We start from the raw sequence: 16005 nt of genomic DNA on the forward strand, positions 1-16005 counted from the left end.
ATTGTTTTTCCAATACTAAACAAAATGCCAAATGAATACAAAAAAAAAAAAGGATTAGGAAAACATTATCATGGCGTCAACTTTTCCTGCTCATCTTTGCTCAATTTTTCCTTTTAACGCTAACCTTTTGTTACTCATTCTCTCTAGACTTAATTCGATGGGTACATTTTGTGAAGTTTGAGGTTGGATTTTCAGACTTTCTCCTGTGCGGCAAGCCTGCCAGCTTTTCTTCACCAAAACCAAATAAAAATAAACAAGTTTAATGTGGTTTTAGTGAGGTTTGGAGGTCCTTTTGAATAGATTTGTATTCATTTTTTCATAATTTCAGTAGCCTTTAAAACAATTTAGTTCCATATTGAAATCATGTTCCCTGTGAGCACAGCTCTCTGTGACTGTGGGGAGGAAGAACTTGCCCTGCAACGGGGGGGGCAAACCTCCAATTGAACCTGGCTCAGGGAGGGGCAGTGATCTGCCGTGACCTGTTGAAAGGGGAGGGATTCAAGAAGAAACTGTTACTGAAAGCCTGTAGAGATGTTTTGTATGATGTCCTACACATATATCTGGTAGAAATAGAGACTACGAGACTGACTAGTCATCACTGCCAACATCACTGGTGTCGGCGAACACTCAGCTCTGGGTTCTTGGCTAATTCTGTGTTAGCATGCTAACACAGAGCATGCCATCTGTGCAGGTGCTTGCAAAGAGCCGAAGTTGTGTTACCAGTGTAATGCAGCTTTTTGGGTCCAGGATGCATGTCACACTTTACTATTGCGCTCTTGTCTTTTGTCCATATCGCCACTTATGTAGATCACGGCACCGTTTTCTTCCTCTGCATACGAAATGACATCAGCTCATTGTATCACATTTGTGCAGCAAGGAAAAGGGAACATGTTAGGAGGAATGCGTAGCACCCAACGCTGGTCGCAATCAAGGTGCTGCATCAAAAACCTCCTTATGTTCGCGGTGGTCAGCTGTAGTTTATGTGGATGATGGTAGTTTGACTGCAAATACTCGCTAACTGCTACCTGAGCAGCAGTAAAACTTGGAAAAAGTGGGAAACTGGGATCGGTGGCTGTTGGTCTTTGGAGTAAAAGTTGTGCCTTAGAGTCGCAGCCAACACTTTTCAAAGGAGACAGCCTTTACTTTGAAGGCGAATGGTTTCAGTTTCCAGTTTGCCACATGCTTTTCAAGTGTTACCACAGCTCGGCGAGTAGCTTATGAGTGTTTGCAGATAAGATGCCTTGTTCCACGCAAACCAAGCAAGCTGCCACACTTGCCCATGGTAAAACAGTCACAAGGAGGTTTTTGTCATCCGATTGGGGGATGCAGATTCTCCCCTAGCACTGGTGGCTTCTTTGGGGTCACTGAGCAATCTGTTTCCAATCAACCTCCAGCTGCCACTCTCCAGGCGGTTGGGGAGTGAATATTTTTAGTGGTTGCCAGATTGTTGCAGACTGGTCTCTAGTAACTGGGGCCTTGTTCACTTGACTCTACACTGTCACATTTTACAAACCTTATTAGCTGCGTAACTAAGGGATCGTTCAGGCAATCAAACAATTAGTCGGTTTAAAGTGTCTCCATTAGCTGCTCTTTAAATGCTCCCTATGAGAGCGCTTCATTCAGAGCTTTTTAAAGATTTCTTGGATCCCACAAACACATTTTTCAAAGGATAACGAGCAATCTTGGAAACAATTTTACATTTATTGTTAACAGCATTACTTTTGCATTTTCAGTGATTGTTTTTTTTTTTTTTTTTTTTTTTTTTTTGTAGATACGACCATGTTTTCCAAACATGCTCCGTCACTTTGGTTACATTTTTTGTGGGAGAAATCAATGTAGATTTTACACACATGTCCCTCGGCCCACCCCCACAACAAACAACCCGTTGAAACCACTTGTCACCAAACGCATCACAGCATCTTTGCTCTTTCACTTACAGTGTTTCTCAGTTTGCCCACTTGTGTTGCAAATGCACTCAGAGACATCGAGTCACCTCAGCCACATATTTAAGTCAGGACTGCCCTCCTTTCGTTTCCACAGAGTAATTTCCGATCATTTAAAAAGTATTTAAAGTGATTTTACTTTAAACCATTATAGTGTGGCTGATTCCAAATGCTGTGCTGCCTTCCTTTTGTACAGTTTTTATTTTTTTCTCACTCCATCATGTATTCCAAACCTGTCCTCCTCCTCACCACCTTTCCCATTTCTCTTTCCTTTTCTTCCCAACTCCTACTGTTCGTTTTCCATCTGCTCCACTCCCCATGCCTCCCATGTTTCCCTCCTGTAACTGCGTCCCAGTTTCTCATGGCTTTTTTGCGCCGCAGATGACGCACATTCCCACACTTGTGCTTCAAGCGCCGTACCAAATTCCGTCCCCAAAGAAAAAAACACAACAAAAGACGGGGTAAAAAAGGCTTCCCGGTTAAGAGTGAATGGTCGGGTGAGTGTGTATACAGTAATGTTAGCGGGCATGGATGCACCTGCTGAAGAATTCTGGAGCCCAACTTGACCGCCGCGCCGAGTTACTTTGACGCAGGTGCTGACGTCGCTGAAAACCTCTTCTCTTTTCTCCGCCATTCACAGGTTGCTGTCTTTTGTGGTCGAGCTATGTTAAGTTGTACATTTCTGAGTATTTGAACAATTACAAAGAAATGACTCGCAGACGCAACAGGACTCTTCACTCTGCGGTTCTCGCCATCTTGAGTTTCTCGTCCTGTTGTTCTTTCAGCATTTTGATTTAATTCGATGTAAAGTAATTAGAGAAAACACTCAGAGCTCGGCACATTCCTCAGCGTTAGGCCTAAGCTCCTCCTGCAGCCGAACGACACTTTCCTGATTTAGTTTGTTCTTATTGTCCTCCATGACTCACTTGTCTTCTGTGGGTGTGTGTGTGCGTGTTTGTTTGTGTTTGGACATTAGATCAAAGATGGCATTGTGTTCATACCCAAGCATCTCTGATATTGTGCCCTTCTGGGTTTGTGCCCATCTGTCCTCGTGTCCGCAACAGTTTTTCTCATTAACCTTGCATTAACAGCCCAAAACGAAGCATTTTGATGTGTATGACGTCTTTATTGATGTTCCATTCGACACATTTAAGCGCACAAAGCAGCCTACGTGTTGGCGCCAGTGATCAAGGAAGGTGTTTGCATAGGTTTTTCAAAAGTAGCCCGATGCGGATTTGGGTGTGGATGGAAAGGCATGCTGACCTCATTTCTGAGGGTTTTCCCACAGAAAAATGTTGGCGACCATGCTGCGCCCGAGGCCCGACTGCAGGAGGATTTCGAAGAAAGGCGAATGGTGGTCATGTTAAAGAGTTCAAAATGCACATCAGGCCCATGTAGACATAAATGACTAAAGACTTCAGATCAGTTTTATTTGTATGTGGAAATGCAAGATGATGATCTCCTACCAGCGAGGTCCTGACAAAGACTTGGCCACCTCTGGAGTGACCGCGGCTCTGTTTTCACTCTGTTATGGAGACCAGCTTCCATTAATTTCTAACTAAAACTTCCTGTTTTTTGGTATTTTTATTTTTAGAGCTCATCATCGAGCACTGCCGCACAGGGAGATGAATGTATCACTTCCCACAGTAATCCCCGAACGGCGATGTAGACGCAGGACACAATTAGCATCAGAAATTACATTACACATGGCATTGTTTGGTAGGGGAATCTTTCCAGGTAGACTTTTCCATTTCCTGCTCTGTTTTACCCCACCTTCTTTTAAATGACCACGTTTTTGAGAAACTTAAATGACAGGATGAGTTGGACATTAACCAAATGCAGCTGTATATGCTGCACACGTGTGTGTTTGTGTTGCACTGACAAAAGAAGTAATGTGACCCTCACAGGACATTTTATTAGGTATAGTTTTTGTGTTGTGCGTTCAGAGCTGCCTTAATTCTTCGTGGCAGAGGTTCAACGAGATGCTGGAAAGATTCCACGGAGATTTTGGTCCATACAGACGTGATAGCATCATGCTGCACATCCTTAATGTGAATCTCCTGTTCCACCACATTGCAAAGGTTCGCTGTTGAAGTGAGATCTGGTGACTGCGGAGCCATGTTGAATAGAGTGAACTCATTGTAATGTTCAAGAAACCAGTTTCTGAGCTTTGTGACATGGTGTGTAGGTCACAAAGCTAGACGCAGCTTCAAGGTTTGACGTGTGCTTTCAGAGATGCTCTTCTGTATTTGGTTGTCCTGAGAGCTTATTTGAGTTACTTTTGTGTTCCTGTCAGCGCAAAACAATCTGGCCATTCTCTTCCTGTATCAACAAAGCATTTTTGCCGAGAGATCTGCCGGCCACTGGGTATTTTCTATATCAGTTTTGTATCCCTTATTACCTGTAACAAGGAGGTTGGTTGTTTTTTTTTTGGTATTTTGTGCATGTATTTAAAGAGAACAAAGAAAATAAAATGAATACATGCAAAATGAAATACTATTTCATTAGAAGTAAATACCGCTCAGAGAAGATTTGTGCGTTCGGAGTCCTTCCTGTTTTATTTTTCGGACAGTTTTTGTCCTCCAAGCTTGAGTTTAAGGAACAGCTGAATCAAAGGCGTTGTCGAGCAAAAGCACAGGTCAGACATGTAATCTGTCCCTGTCTGCACTTTTATGTCTCGAGCACTAATTTTACGTGCTTTGTTTTCATCGACTCCTCATCCTTCCTGTCCTTCCCTTCCTGGCCTGCTATTTTCCCTCCTGTGTATTCTTAGGCTGCTTTGGTAAATCACTTTTATTGGCCATTTCCAATGGGACGAGGAGTGGCTCAAAAGGTCTAAACCGGTGACCTCACAACACCGTCCACAATTTCTGACATTTTTCCCGAAATGTTTCTAAAACGAGGGGGGTACTGTGAGCAATAACCCGAGCATTTATTGCTCACATGCTGAGTTGGATTAATACCATTTCCCCGTTAGTGTCTGAAAGCAGTTTGTGTTTTTTGAATTTTTCCTGGGTTTGTTTTCTGCTCCGTCCCCTATAAAAGTTGTTGCACGTGAGGAGTCTTATTGCAGACAGAGTATGAGTGTTATCAGACAACATCTGGTTTTGGTGTCAGAGCGTGAAAATCAAAGAGCTTCCATTGTTTTGCTCTGAAGTTGTGCCAGTGCCTAAATGCAAATTCTCGTCTGTCGGACTTAAAAGAGATTCTGGGAAATGTAGGAAGTAACTGAAATGAACCAAACAATGCAGGTTTAAAATAATCCGTTGACCCTCCGTGGAGTTCTCATCTGCTTTTCTGTTTTGTTCTCCAGGCCCAGCTACAGCGCTCACGGGACAGCTCCGTCTCGCCTCAGCCGAGGGTCGTACTCGGCCGACGTGGCAGAAAGGCGGCGCCGGCGGCGATTCGGGCTGGAATGGGTGTCAGCCCGCTGTCAGAACACGACACGGGAATTCTGGATGTGGAGGATGAAGAGGAGGAAGATGAAGTGAGAAAACTGCAAACACACACACAAAATCAAGACAACACGCAGCCTCCAATTATCTGGCTTCACCTTATTTGATGAAACAAACATCTCTGTACTGATACGTTTGTACATCCAGTGCATCTCATTCATCTCAGATTGGTCCTTGGCAGAATCGTCTCTGATCTCGCCCCCATGGCGGGGTACATGAGTCGCCAGGGCAGCTCAGACTTGTTTCCAAGCGAGCTGACATTCATTTTTATAACCCCTTAAACAGTCAGATAATTGTTGCCAATCCTGACCGTGGGTTTCCCCTAAGATTGGCAGGCTGGACCAATTTCGTTTGAAGTCTGATTATCCTTCAGTGTGGCCTCAGTTTTACTTGCTTCCTGCTGCGTTTTCTTTGTTGTTAGTCAGTTTTTAGTCTTTCTGTCCTTTCATCTCTTCCATGTGTCCTCTTCTCGCCCAAGGCTTATGCCGCTTTTTCTACGTGACTCTTTCTCTTTTTTTTTTTGTCTTCTTCTTTTTCTTTCCATTCATTTCCTTTTCCTTCCACATTGAATGCGAATGTTTCTTCAGTCCCAGTAGTCTGAAGTCATTAGGTCCGGCCCAGGTGACATTTCTGATGTTTCCGGAGAGCGAACATTCATCCCACTGCAGCACGTAGCCCACATAAACCAGCTTATACTGGGCGCACGCTCAAATACAACTACTGCTCGAAACATTGTACCAAAGTATTCAACATATTCAAAAGACTGTTCCCATGGTCTGGAGCAAATTCTAGTCTTTGAAAGGGAAAGGAGCGCAAATCAAACAGCTGACGGTAAAAACAATTTATAAAAAAAAACTTGCTGAAAGATCATAAAGTAATGACTGGGCTCTCTGCCAGTGGGCAAACCAACAAATAAATAATAAGAGCCAACATTTACTGTGAAAATGCAGCTGGATGTTTCGTGGTCCGCTTGTTAAGTCTAATGCCTTTAGAGATTTCCGAATCCAAATGCTTCTTTAGATCCTAAAGGCAAACAAACACAGAGGGATCACTGAGAGTTAAAATAGTTCAAATTCTTTGATCTCCAATAAGATGATCAGTGTGGTGCTTCTCCCAGCTTTTGCAATCACGTGTAACTTCTGGGCTTATTTACAAGGCTGAGGAGAGCTGCTGCGTGGTTTGGAAGTTGTGATCCTAAGGTTAATGTCGACACTGAAGTCTTGTTTGGCCTGAGAGTGATTGTTTTCTGGAGTGTTCTGATATTTAGAATCTGTGTTGCGCTGTGTGTACAAAAGTAATTTTCGTAAGCTTAAAGACTTTCTACACCTCAGTACAGTGAAACTTTAATGTCCCCATGGCAGCTTGTTTTGTAGAAGTCCAACATAATAAATACAGACAGTGTTGTGCAAAAGTGGCCTTTAACTTTTTTCAGTCGTTTTCAGTCCAGTCTTTGTACCTGACAACTTTCAGAGGAATGTGCTTTTTGTTTGTTGAACCACAAATGACAACTTAGGAAAATTAAATTTTAAATTTCGGCAATTTGTTCCTAGCAGCCTGTTGTAAAAACAAATCAGTTGTTCCCATTCTTTTAGTTGAATCTACAAAAATGCCAAAGATAACAGTCTGACAGGCACACCAAGGTGATTCCCAAAGAGCAATTAGCTAAAAACTTGGCATATGTCAACATGGCATGCAGTGTGTCCTAAAACAATGTAAGGAAACTGGACAAATGAAGGAGAAAAGAAATATTCGTACTCAGAAATGTCTTCAGCAGATGAACAGTATCTGGAAGTCATGTCCTTAAGAAACAGGAAAAAATCCAGCAAAGACCCGACACAGGACCTGAGGGATCCATCTGGCCCTTCGTTGATCCGTCTGCTGGTCCCTGAAACCTCATCAGGAATGGTCTCAACGGAAGGATGGCTGTCAAGAAGAATTCTTAAGGAAGTGGAACAGGGAAAAAAGACTGAGGTTTGCCAAATTGCATAAGAACTGGACTGAAAATCAAGGACAACATGTCTTATTGATGAATTCAAATTTGAAGTTTTAGTTTCAAATCCCTGTTAGTATATTTGAATGAGATCAAAGTTGCAACAGTGAGAATCTACAGCGATCTGATCTGTAAAACACGGCGGAAGTGCTGTCATGGTTTTGTTCTATCCACTGTTTAAAGAGCATTAGTGGATAGAACAAATGAATATCTGAATCTGTTAGTCCTACATTTAGGAAAACCAAATCTTCTCCTTGATGGAAGCATCTGGAATTCTGGAATGTAAAAGACGAAGAGGGTCCAAATGATGGAGGGTGATCTTGCAAGGGCCTTCGCTTCATACAGTTCCGGAAGCTCATTAAAGGTAGAGCCAGTGATGTTACAGCATATCCTGATACAGGACTAGTGCCACTAAAGAGCTGTTTTGTATGGAAGCCCGTTTCCGCCGCTAAAAAAAAAAAAAAAAAAGGATCCATAACTCAAAATTTCGAGTTATTTTCTCGAAATTCCGAGTTATTTTCTCGAAATTTCGAGTTAATATGTCGAAATTTATAGAAAATAACTCGGAATTTCGAGTTACAAATGCTACAAATGCTACAGCTAAGCTACCGGTATTACATCCAGTCGTGAATGCACAGATTGCTGAGTGTTTTCAGCCTGGCTTCACAAATGATGAAATCCCTGTGTTATTAGCTGAATCACATGGTGTTACTATCAGCAAACGTACTCGCGAAAGCGCCAATTTGTTGGGATCCGTTTTTGAGTGCGCGTTCCTCTGCGCCATATGCTTCCGGGTAACAAGAAAGCGACCTCATTCACGTATATTTTTGATTGGCAGAGCTAACTCGAAATTTTGAGAAAAGTAACTCGAAATTTCGAGTTATGGATACTAGCTTTTTTGTTTTTATTTAGTGGCGGAAACGGGCTTGCATAGTTTTGTGTGTGTGTGTGTGTGTGTGGTTTTTTCTTTTTTTTCTTTTGTGTGTGTGTTTTTTTTGTGTGCGGGTGTTCGTGTCTGTTTAGATAACAGGTGACACCGCTGCACCTTTTTAAAAAGGCGAGAGCCTCGGTAACAATTTAGTTGTTACATGATATTTAAAAAGAAGATAAAAAAAAAGCCTGTTTAGAAAAACAAAGTGAAAAGGGAGTATATCAGCTGAAGGCTTCTTAAATCTGGTGAGGGAATAAGAATAACGCTTCTAATAAACTCCTAACTGCTGAAGCGCCTGTAAATAAAAGCTCTGGACAGGCGGCCGAGGAAGGAGCACATCAACGCTGTCAGTGAACATTTGTGACCGTGTCGCCAATATTAAACATGCTCTAAATAAACACCTTAATGCTGACAGCTGGCAGTGACTCCTTTAAGAATTAAGAATAGTCTACACACAAACACACACATACACTCACTCATCATGACTTTATCATCTGAATGTAAACTGTGACCGAGCCCACCTGGAGCAGACCCGGTCCGACCGGTCAGTCAGTGCGCCCAAATTGCATCTGTAATTGGCCCAACAGTCATTAAGTGTGTGTCCAGCTTCAGACACTCGAAACAGTCTCCTCATAGGCGCGTGTCTCGCCACTTGGCAGCCATCTTGGCAACATCTCCAGGCGCTTATTTCAGGTTAACAAGAACAGGCAACCTATTTATGTGAAGAGGAAGCGAAACATAACTGCATTTTTGAATAGAAGCAGCAGTCAGATCTGATTTAAAAAAAAAAACCAAAAAAAAACCCCCAAACCTTTAAAAGTTAGATGACTTTGCCCTAAAATAAGGTCTGAAAAGCTTTTTTATGTTTCTGCCACACATACACCGTTTCATAACATCGCAGCTCCATGACAGGCTAGATCATGTCTCCAGCTTATCCTCCCACCCGAGCACGGAACAAATGACATGTTAATTCACAGCGAGGGCACTCCTTATGAAATGAGGCAAATCTGAAAAAGTTCCCATCTGGCTGCCTCAGAATCACCTGATTGTCGTGTATAACAGCTTAAGTGTATTTAGTGAAGCTGTGCAGTATATTACTGTCAGACTGTGAAATTGTTCTGTGCTCCAAATTAGATAGGGTTGGATTAAAATACGACTCTTTTACTTCTATATTTTTTCCTGCAGAAATGACAGCCATATGAAATTTTCAGGGGTAAAAAACTTGTTAAACTTCTATTTAAAACTGCAGCCACACGCACGCAGTTCACGCCAAGTAAAAGTCTCACAAACAAAAGCCAAAATTTCTTTTGTTTTTTCCCCCTTTTATCTGTGACTAACTTTGAGCTTTAAAATCATGAGATATATATATGAGACATCATAGTTTAGAGTTTTAGTCCACCAGTTTAATATCTGTGATTCAGAGTAACAGAAACAAAAACTGGTGTTGGATATTTTATTCTTATTTTTTTTATTTATTTATTTTTATTACTATACAAAAAGAACAAAACAAAATTGGGTGGGACTCACCGACTGGAGATTTGTGCTTCAGGGGGAAATCTATGCTGTAGCTACACCATGATCTGACATGCATCGCCCTAGAAATGTAACTGCACATCAGGTCGATGCAGCTCGCCACTATTTTGAGTAGCCTGTTCAGTACCATTGATTACAGCTGTGCTTTTCCACCTACGTTTTTAACACAGTTTTTGAAATAATCTTTGATAGAACAACAACTACCATCTTAATATAAGGAACCATAGCATCAATGTAAGGACTCACAGCAAATTCTTGGTGGGCGATTTCTGAAACTACTAAAATGTACAACGAAGTGGAAAAATGTCAGGAACAAATATGTTTGCCGCTGGAAAAAAATATGAACACAACAAAGAAGGAAGGAGGAAAAAATGTCTCAGCATTCCATTTTTTTCTGTCGGCTGGGACATGTAAAGGTGTGTGGGGGGTTTTTCTTAGTCTGTGGGGAACTCCAGGCCGGTGTCCTGAAGGTTTTAAATGTGTCCTTGATCCAACACAGCTGATTTAAATGGCTAAATGACCTCCTCAACATGTCTTGAAGTTCTCCAGAGGCAGGTAATGAACTAATCATGTGATTCAGGTGTGTTGACCCAGGGTGAGATCTAAAACCTGCGTGGCAGGCCCTGGAGTTCCCCACTCCTGGTTTAAACTAAACTCTGGTTCGTTTTCCCCCTTAGTGCAGTTTACTTGTGCCAATTTGAATCTTACTCTGAAACAACCACACTGAGTCTGTGGGGGGAAAGAAAGAAAGAAAGAAAGAAAGATGGATAGATGCTGTGAAATTCATGTTCTCCAAACGTCCAGAACACAGCACCATCCGAATGTATTCACTTTTGTTGCTCCGGTCCAGGCACATCTGGACAGTAAGCTGACTGAGCATTCTCACGTTGTTTTCAGTGACACATTTTTGTTCGCTTAAGGTTCACTTGGATTTTTCTGTGTGTGTGAAAAGAAAACAAAGCGCAGTGAAAGGCTACAAGTTTACAAACCCATCAACTGATTCAGATCGGAGTAAATGAGCTGTGAAGGTGTGAAGATGCCCTTATAGGAATGGTGGGAATACACCTTCATTTTTGAGCTACAAACATTGAGAACTGCTGACTTCCTCATGCTGTCCACATATCGTACAACAAAAAAACCGCCGGCACACAGTTAAGTTTGGAGAAAAATGTTCAAATACTATGAACTTGTGGAAATCGTGTCAGGGCAGCAAAGCGGGCACAAAGCATTTTGACACTGAACTCTTCAAGTCATCCCTCGCGGGATCAGAGTTCCTTTTTGGAGCCTTTTGTTGTTCTTGCTCGGGGAAAATAAAGTACAATGAGGTTAAGGAGAGAATAGAGCTGAACTTGTCACCCCTGTGCTGCCATTCTGTTTTAAGGTCCCTGTCGTCCCCTTGGCTTTATTTATGTCCTGTAAACTTGACTCAACCTTCTTCACAGGAAGACCTTGGCTCGAACAAAGACCTGACCCCGTGGCCGTCAGGGTTACAACCGTGTTGGCGCCGCTGGCTGCAGCGATGCCAACCATCAGCGTCACGTCTCCTCACGCCAACCCTGCCTCTGCATCACTTCTTCTACTTCCCTTCATTTACAACCATCCCCCATGTTTGTTTCTCACTCCTTTTACCTTATTTTCTAATTCTTGTTTCTTTTGGCTTGTTTCTCACCTTTATGTTTTTCATCTGCTTCCACTGGTTCCGTTCATCCTCTTTTTCTTTCCACCTCTGCCTTTTGAGTCATTTTTGGTTGTCTTTAAGTTTTACCTGCCTGTGTTTGTATTCCCCCCCCCCTCTAATTCCTTCCTCTGTCTTTAAGTGGTACAACTCTTTGGTTTTGTTTTTTTGTTCTTGTTCTTATTGTTTTGGGACCCTTGTTTGTGTGCGGTTACATCAAAGCTGGCATTGTGCTTTGCCTCTAGTGATTTTTACAGAAGGCAAACTTTCCAGAGGGCAAAAGGGCAGGGGACAGAGGATGTGGGCAGGGAGGAGGGACTGGAATGATGGTTAGATCGAGGGATAGATGCTAAGAAACAGAGGTATGAGTAACTCGTAACAGAAGACTCCCTGAAAGCTTCAGTTCACTTCAGATGGCAGTGACATATGAGAAGTTTGAATTGAGTGTTGATCTGTTTCTGCCAGTATTTATACCCATACTTTGTCTCAGTTCTGTTAATTAAACCTAATCTGCATGATGTTAAAAGCATCCTAACCAAAACAAATAGAATAATTCAGTGATTGTCAGTGAGTAGTAAATGGACCGGTTCTTATTTGGCACTTTTCTGCCTGAAAGTAGAACAAAATGGCTCATTCACACTCTGATGAATGCATTGGAAGAAACTCTGGGTTCAGTATCTTGCCCAAGGATGCTTTGGCATGCAGAGTGTAGCAGCCAAGGATCGAACCACCAACCTGCCTATGACCTGCACCATCTCCTCAGTCACAGCCACTCCATGATAGTTAAAACCTCAGTATCCAGTGCCACTAACACTAGAAACGCCAAATGGGTTGCTTTAAAAATCATCTGACTTTGGTAAATTGAAACTGTGTCAATTCATATTTCATGGCTTTTTCCTAAAATGGGCTTATTCATTATTAGTCTTTTGTTATGAAGGCTGATATAAGATGAACCAGAGCTAGCTAGTTGTGATGAATATGTAGTTTAATGAAAGATGAATAAAAACTGCAGGGCTTAACGAGTCATGGATGGCAGCAGGGGGAAGCGCAGCTGAACAAAGTCCAGAGTTTAGAGAACTTCAAGCAAATGGAGCAGCAAGCTCTGAGATCAGTTGTAAACTTATGGCTGTGAATTATTCAGTCTGTTTCACAGGAAGTGCCTGTTTTGTTTTGTTTGTTTGTTTGTTTTAAATATAAATATCCTTGTTTAAGCACAACTGATACCACCTTGAATCTTTCTGTAATGTTCCTCCACATTAAGTTATTTCAAAGAGTTTGTTTTACCCTTTGTGCAGGTAAAATATCTTAGAAAATATAATGAAATGAAATTAATAAAAACCCCTAAAACTTATATTCTAAATTTGTCTAATCTTACAGTGAGAAAAATAATTCGATACTGTGTCTGTTAAAGCAAAGTTGCAGCCTCCAGGGCTGGAAAGTTGAGACATGCCAAAACCTGCAGTTCCTCTAGTGGCCACTTGAGGCCAGCTCCATAAAATCATCTCCACTGACTCCTTTGTTAGAATTAACAGCTTTATAGCAGAAGTAAACGTGTTTGCAGCCTGGTAACTACTTCTTTTTTTTGCTCTGCCATTTAAGTTTTATTGAGGTTGGAGGCTGTTCATTATTAGGGACGCGGCCTGTTTTATTCTTGCCGTTCACATTTCCCTCGTCTGTTTCACAAACACAATCATTTGTCTCTGTCTTACCCCTCGTTGCCATCTTTGTCTCTCGCTCTCTCTCTGGTTAGAATCTCAGGTTTGGTTTTACTTTGCTTGGCTTTAACCAAAACAGGTGTTGCCAAAACTTGTAAAAGAAAACTGAAGACGGGCTGGTTGATTGCAGTTTATGAACTGAACATGTGAACTGTGCAAATTGTTTCCCCCTGCAGGTCCCAGGAGCTCAGGACTTGGTGGATTTCTCTCCAGTTTACCGCTGTCTGCATATCTACACTGTGCTGGTGAGTTCATTTTCTCATTTTCTGTTTTATTTCTTCTGTACTCTTTTTTTTCTTTTTTCTCAAATCAAAGATGCAGAGCTGTTTCTCTTTCCTCCATCCATGAGCGCTTCAGTTTTCCAGCTTAAGTGAAGCCGCAACTCCTTTCTGATCAGCTCGTAAAGGTGTATCTGCCTGTATTCCCTGTGCATGTGATTGACTGAAGTAACAATGTTGTTTGTTGCATCCTTTGTACTGACTTTGTTCTGCCTACATCAGGGCTGGGTGATTTATGGTATTAGCTTTATGAAAACAAGATACTTTGCTGCTCTCCTTTGGTTACAAAGTTCACTCCTTTCCTTTGGAGCAATGGGCTCACGTTGTTCCCTAAAAGCTTAAATCTACTAGCTGTTTAGTTCAGCTCGAGCTGAGGTGACTAAAAGGAAGCTTTTGGTCCACAGCGTCCACATAAAGGAGGTCAAACCTACACAGGTTCTGCAGATGAAGCTCGAGAAGGATTATTAGCAGCTGCCTTTGACTCCAGAGTGGCCCAGTGTCAGTGCCATGTGACAGTCAGCTTTGACTCTGTCACCAGAGGCAGACCAGCAGTGCTTGGCCTCATGAGATCGGGGCTGAATTTTCTCCTTTTTTTTCCTACCCTGTGTCCAGCTCATCATATTGTGCAAAAGTATTAAACCTACTTTCATTTCTTTATATTTTACACCACTGACTGAAGCATAGCTCCAAAACACGACAGAGCCTCCAAATATCATGTTTGCCTCATGTATTTCTCATATATTCATGAGATGTGATTGTTGACATCATTCAGCCCTGCTCAGTGGTTTGCAGCAGCATCCTCTTCATTGCCTACTACAGGCAGCGATAATGAGGAGGCCCGCTTCTTTTGCTTAAATGTCAGAATCTGCTTGTGCCCAGCTCTGAGGGTGACCTGGCACAGAGGGGGTAAACGACTTCGGTACGACGGGGCCTCCAGCTCGAGTCTGGCTTCGCTCCAACCAGACTGCAGAGAGAACTCGCATGTCTCGTCTCACTTAGAGTGAAAGTGACATGGGTGGAGGTGCCACGAATGGGTTAGCTGTGCATTCAGGTTCTCTGTGTGAGTGTGCGTTTGTTTGCATTTGTGAGTTTTTAGGACTTTGTAGGGGACGTTATCAGGCCAGCACAGCCAGAGGGTCGGGGTATGACAGGGGGACAGGAAGTGCATGAACTCTGACAGGAAGGAGAAAGTGAACGGGCAAAAGAGTGAGTGAGGGAGTAGAAAAGCAAGGCTGAGGTTAAAGAAAGGTTAAGCAGGGCGCGATGGTGGAGGAGAAACAAAGAGAGAGAGGTTACAGAAGGTTTAAACAGGTGACGACGTGGGTGAAGAAAGTATAAACACACAAACACTTTATTTTCTGGCTTTAAATGTTTGTGTGAAGCTGAACGGTTTCCCTCATTTAACTTAAAACACTGCATGTCCCCTTAAGGAAAAGATTACAGTTCTAAAAACTTGATTTTTTTTACGGCCCTTTTAAGGAAAAACCTGCAGCAGAAGGAAAGAAGGAAAGGCCATGAAAAAATATATAAAATATATAATGTAGCACAATAGGGAAGCCAAGTGGACTGCTGCAGGTTTTTTTTACTCTACATACATTTTTAAAATGTATATGTATACAGACTGGTTCGTGTATTTTGAGCTGGATAGGTTCATAAATCTGTCATTTATTTTTTGTTGCAGGGCTGCATAAACCTAATTAGCAATTTTTTTTTCATCGTCACGTTAAATCACATCACCCATCAGTGACTGCCCGAGCCACTGTGTAGGACAGATTTGTGTGTTTTGGCCCTGGTGTGTATATGACAAGGTTAGGAAAAGTGTATTTGCATGAAGTGCTGTACTACAGATCTACAGTTTCTGTAATGATGTAACCACATGTGGAAAAAATATGAATAACTGTGTATAAAGTAAAAATGAAAGATATCAGTGACCCTGTGAAGAATGAGCTAGGTGTAAGAACCACTCATTTATGGCACCGAGCTGAGCTTTCCAGGTGGGGGGGGGGGATTAAGAGATTAAGATTAAATAGCTGGGGTCAGCCATGCAAACTAAGGAACAGTCCACAAGAGAGATGAAGAAGAGAGTGCTGGCAGGGTGGAATGGGTAGAGAAGAGTTTAAGGGGTGATTTGCTGCTATTTTTTTACAGGATGGTATCATCGTTCCTGCTATGATGTATGATTTGGAGACTGTGGCACTGACAAAAAGATGAGAGGTCAAGATGCCAAGATCTTCACTCCGAGTGACCAGAATGAACAAGACATGAGTACAACTGAAGGACAACTTGATGGATTTGGAGACGGGGTTAGAGAGGCAGAAGGATGATGTATATATTGGAAGATGGAGCTGCCAGGCAGGATGAAACGACTAAGACCTCAGAGGAGGTTCATGGATGGAGTGCAGAAAGTTGTTGCAACAAAAGATGCTACAGATTGAGGGACGAGGAGGACTTGGAGAAAAATCTCCATCTTTTGAAAAAAAAAATC

At 42.2% G+C, this 16005-nt stretch overlaps 1 protein-coding gene across 2 annotated transcripts in view; it reads left to right on the forward strand.

Annotated features, from left to right (window-relative positions):
- The window catches only part of exoc6b (exocyst complex component 6B), a 130406-nt gene that overhangs the window by 28633 nt on the left and 85768 nt on the right, over positions 1-16005 (forward strand). For both annotated transcript variants that reach the window (XM_084923582.1, XM_084923583.1), the window contains exons 7-8: positions 5257-5430; positions 13419-13487. In XM_084923582.1, the coding sequence (XP_084779708.1) occupies positions 5257-5430; positions 13419-13487 (243 nt within the window). The remainder of the gene's footprint in view (positions 1-5256; positions 5431-13418; positions 13488-16005) is intronic.

This window comes from Perissodus microlepis, chromosome 3, assembly GCF_051167445.1.
Source record: "Perissodus microlepis isolate ML-2025 ecotype Zambia chromosome 3, ASM5116744v1, whole genome shotgun sequence".
Classification (NCBI taxonomy): domain Eukaryota; kingdom Metazoa; phylum Chordata; class Actinopteri; order Cichliformes; family Cichlidae; genus Perissodus; species Perissodus microlepis.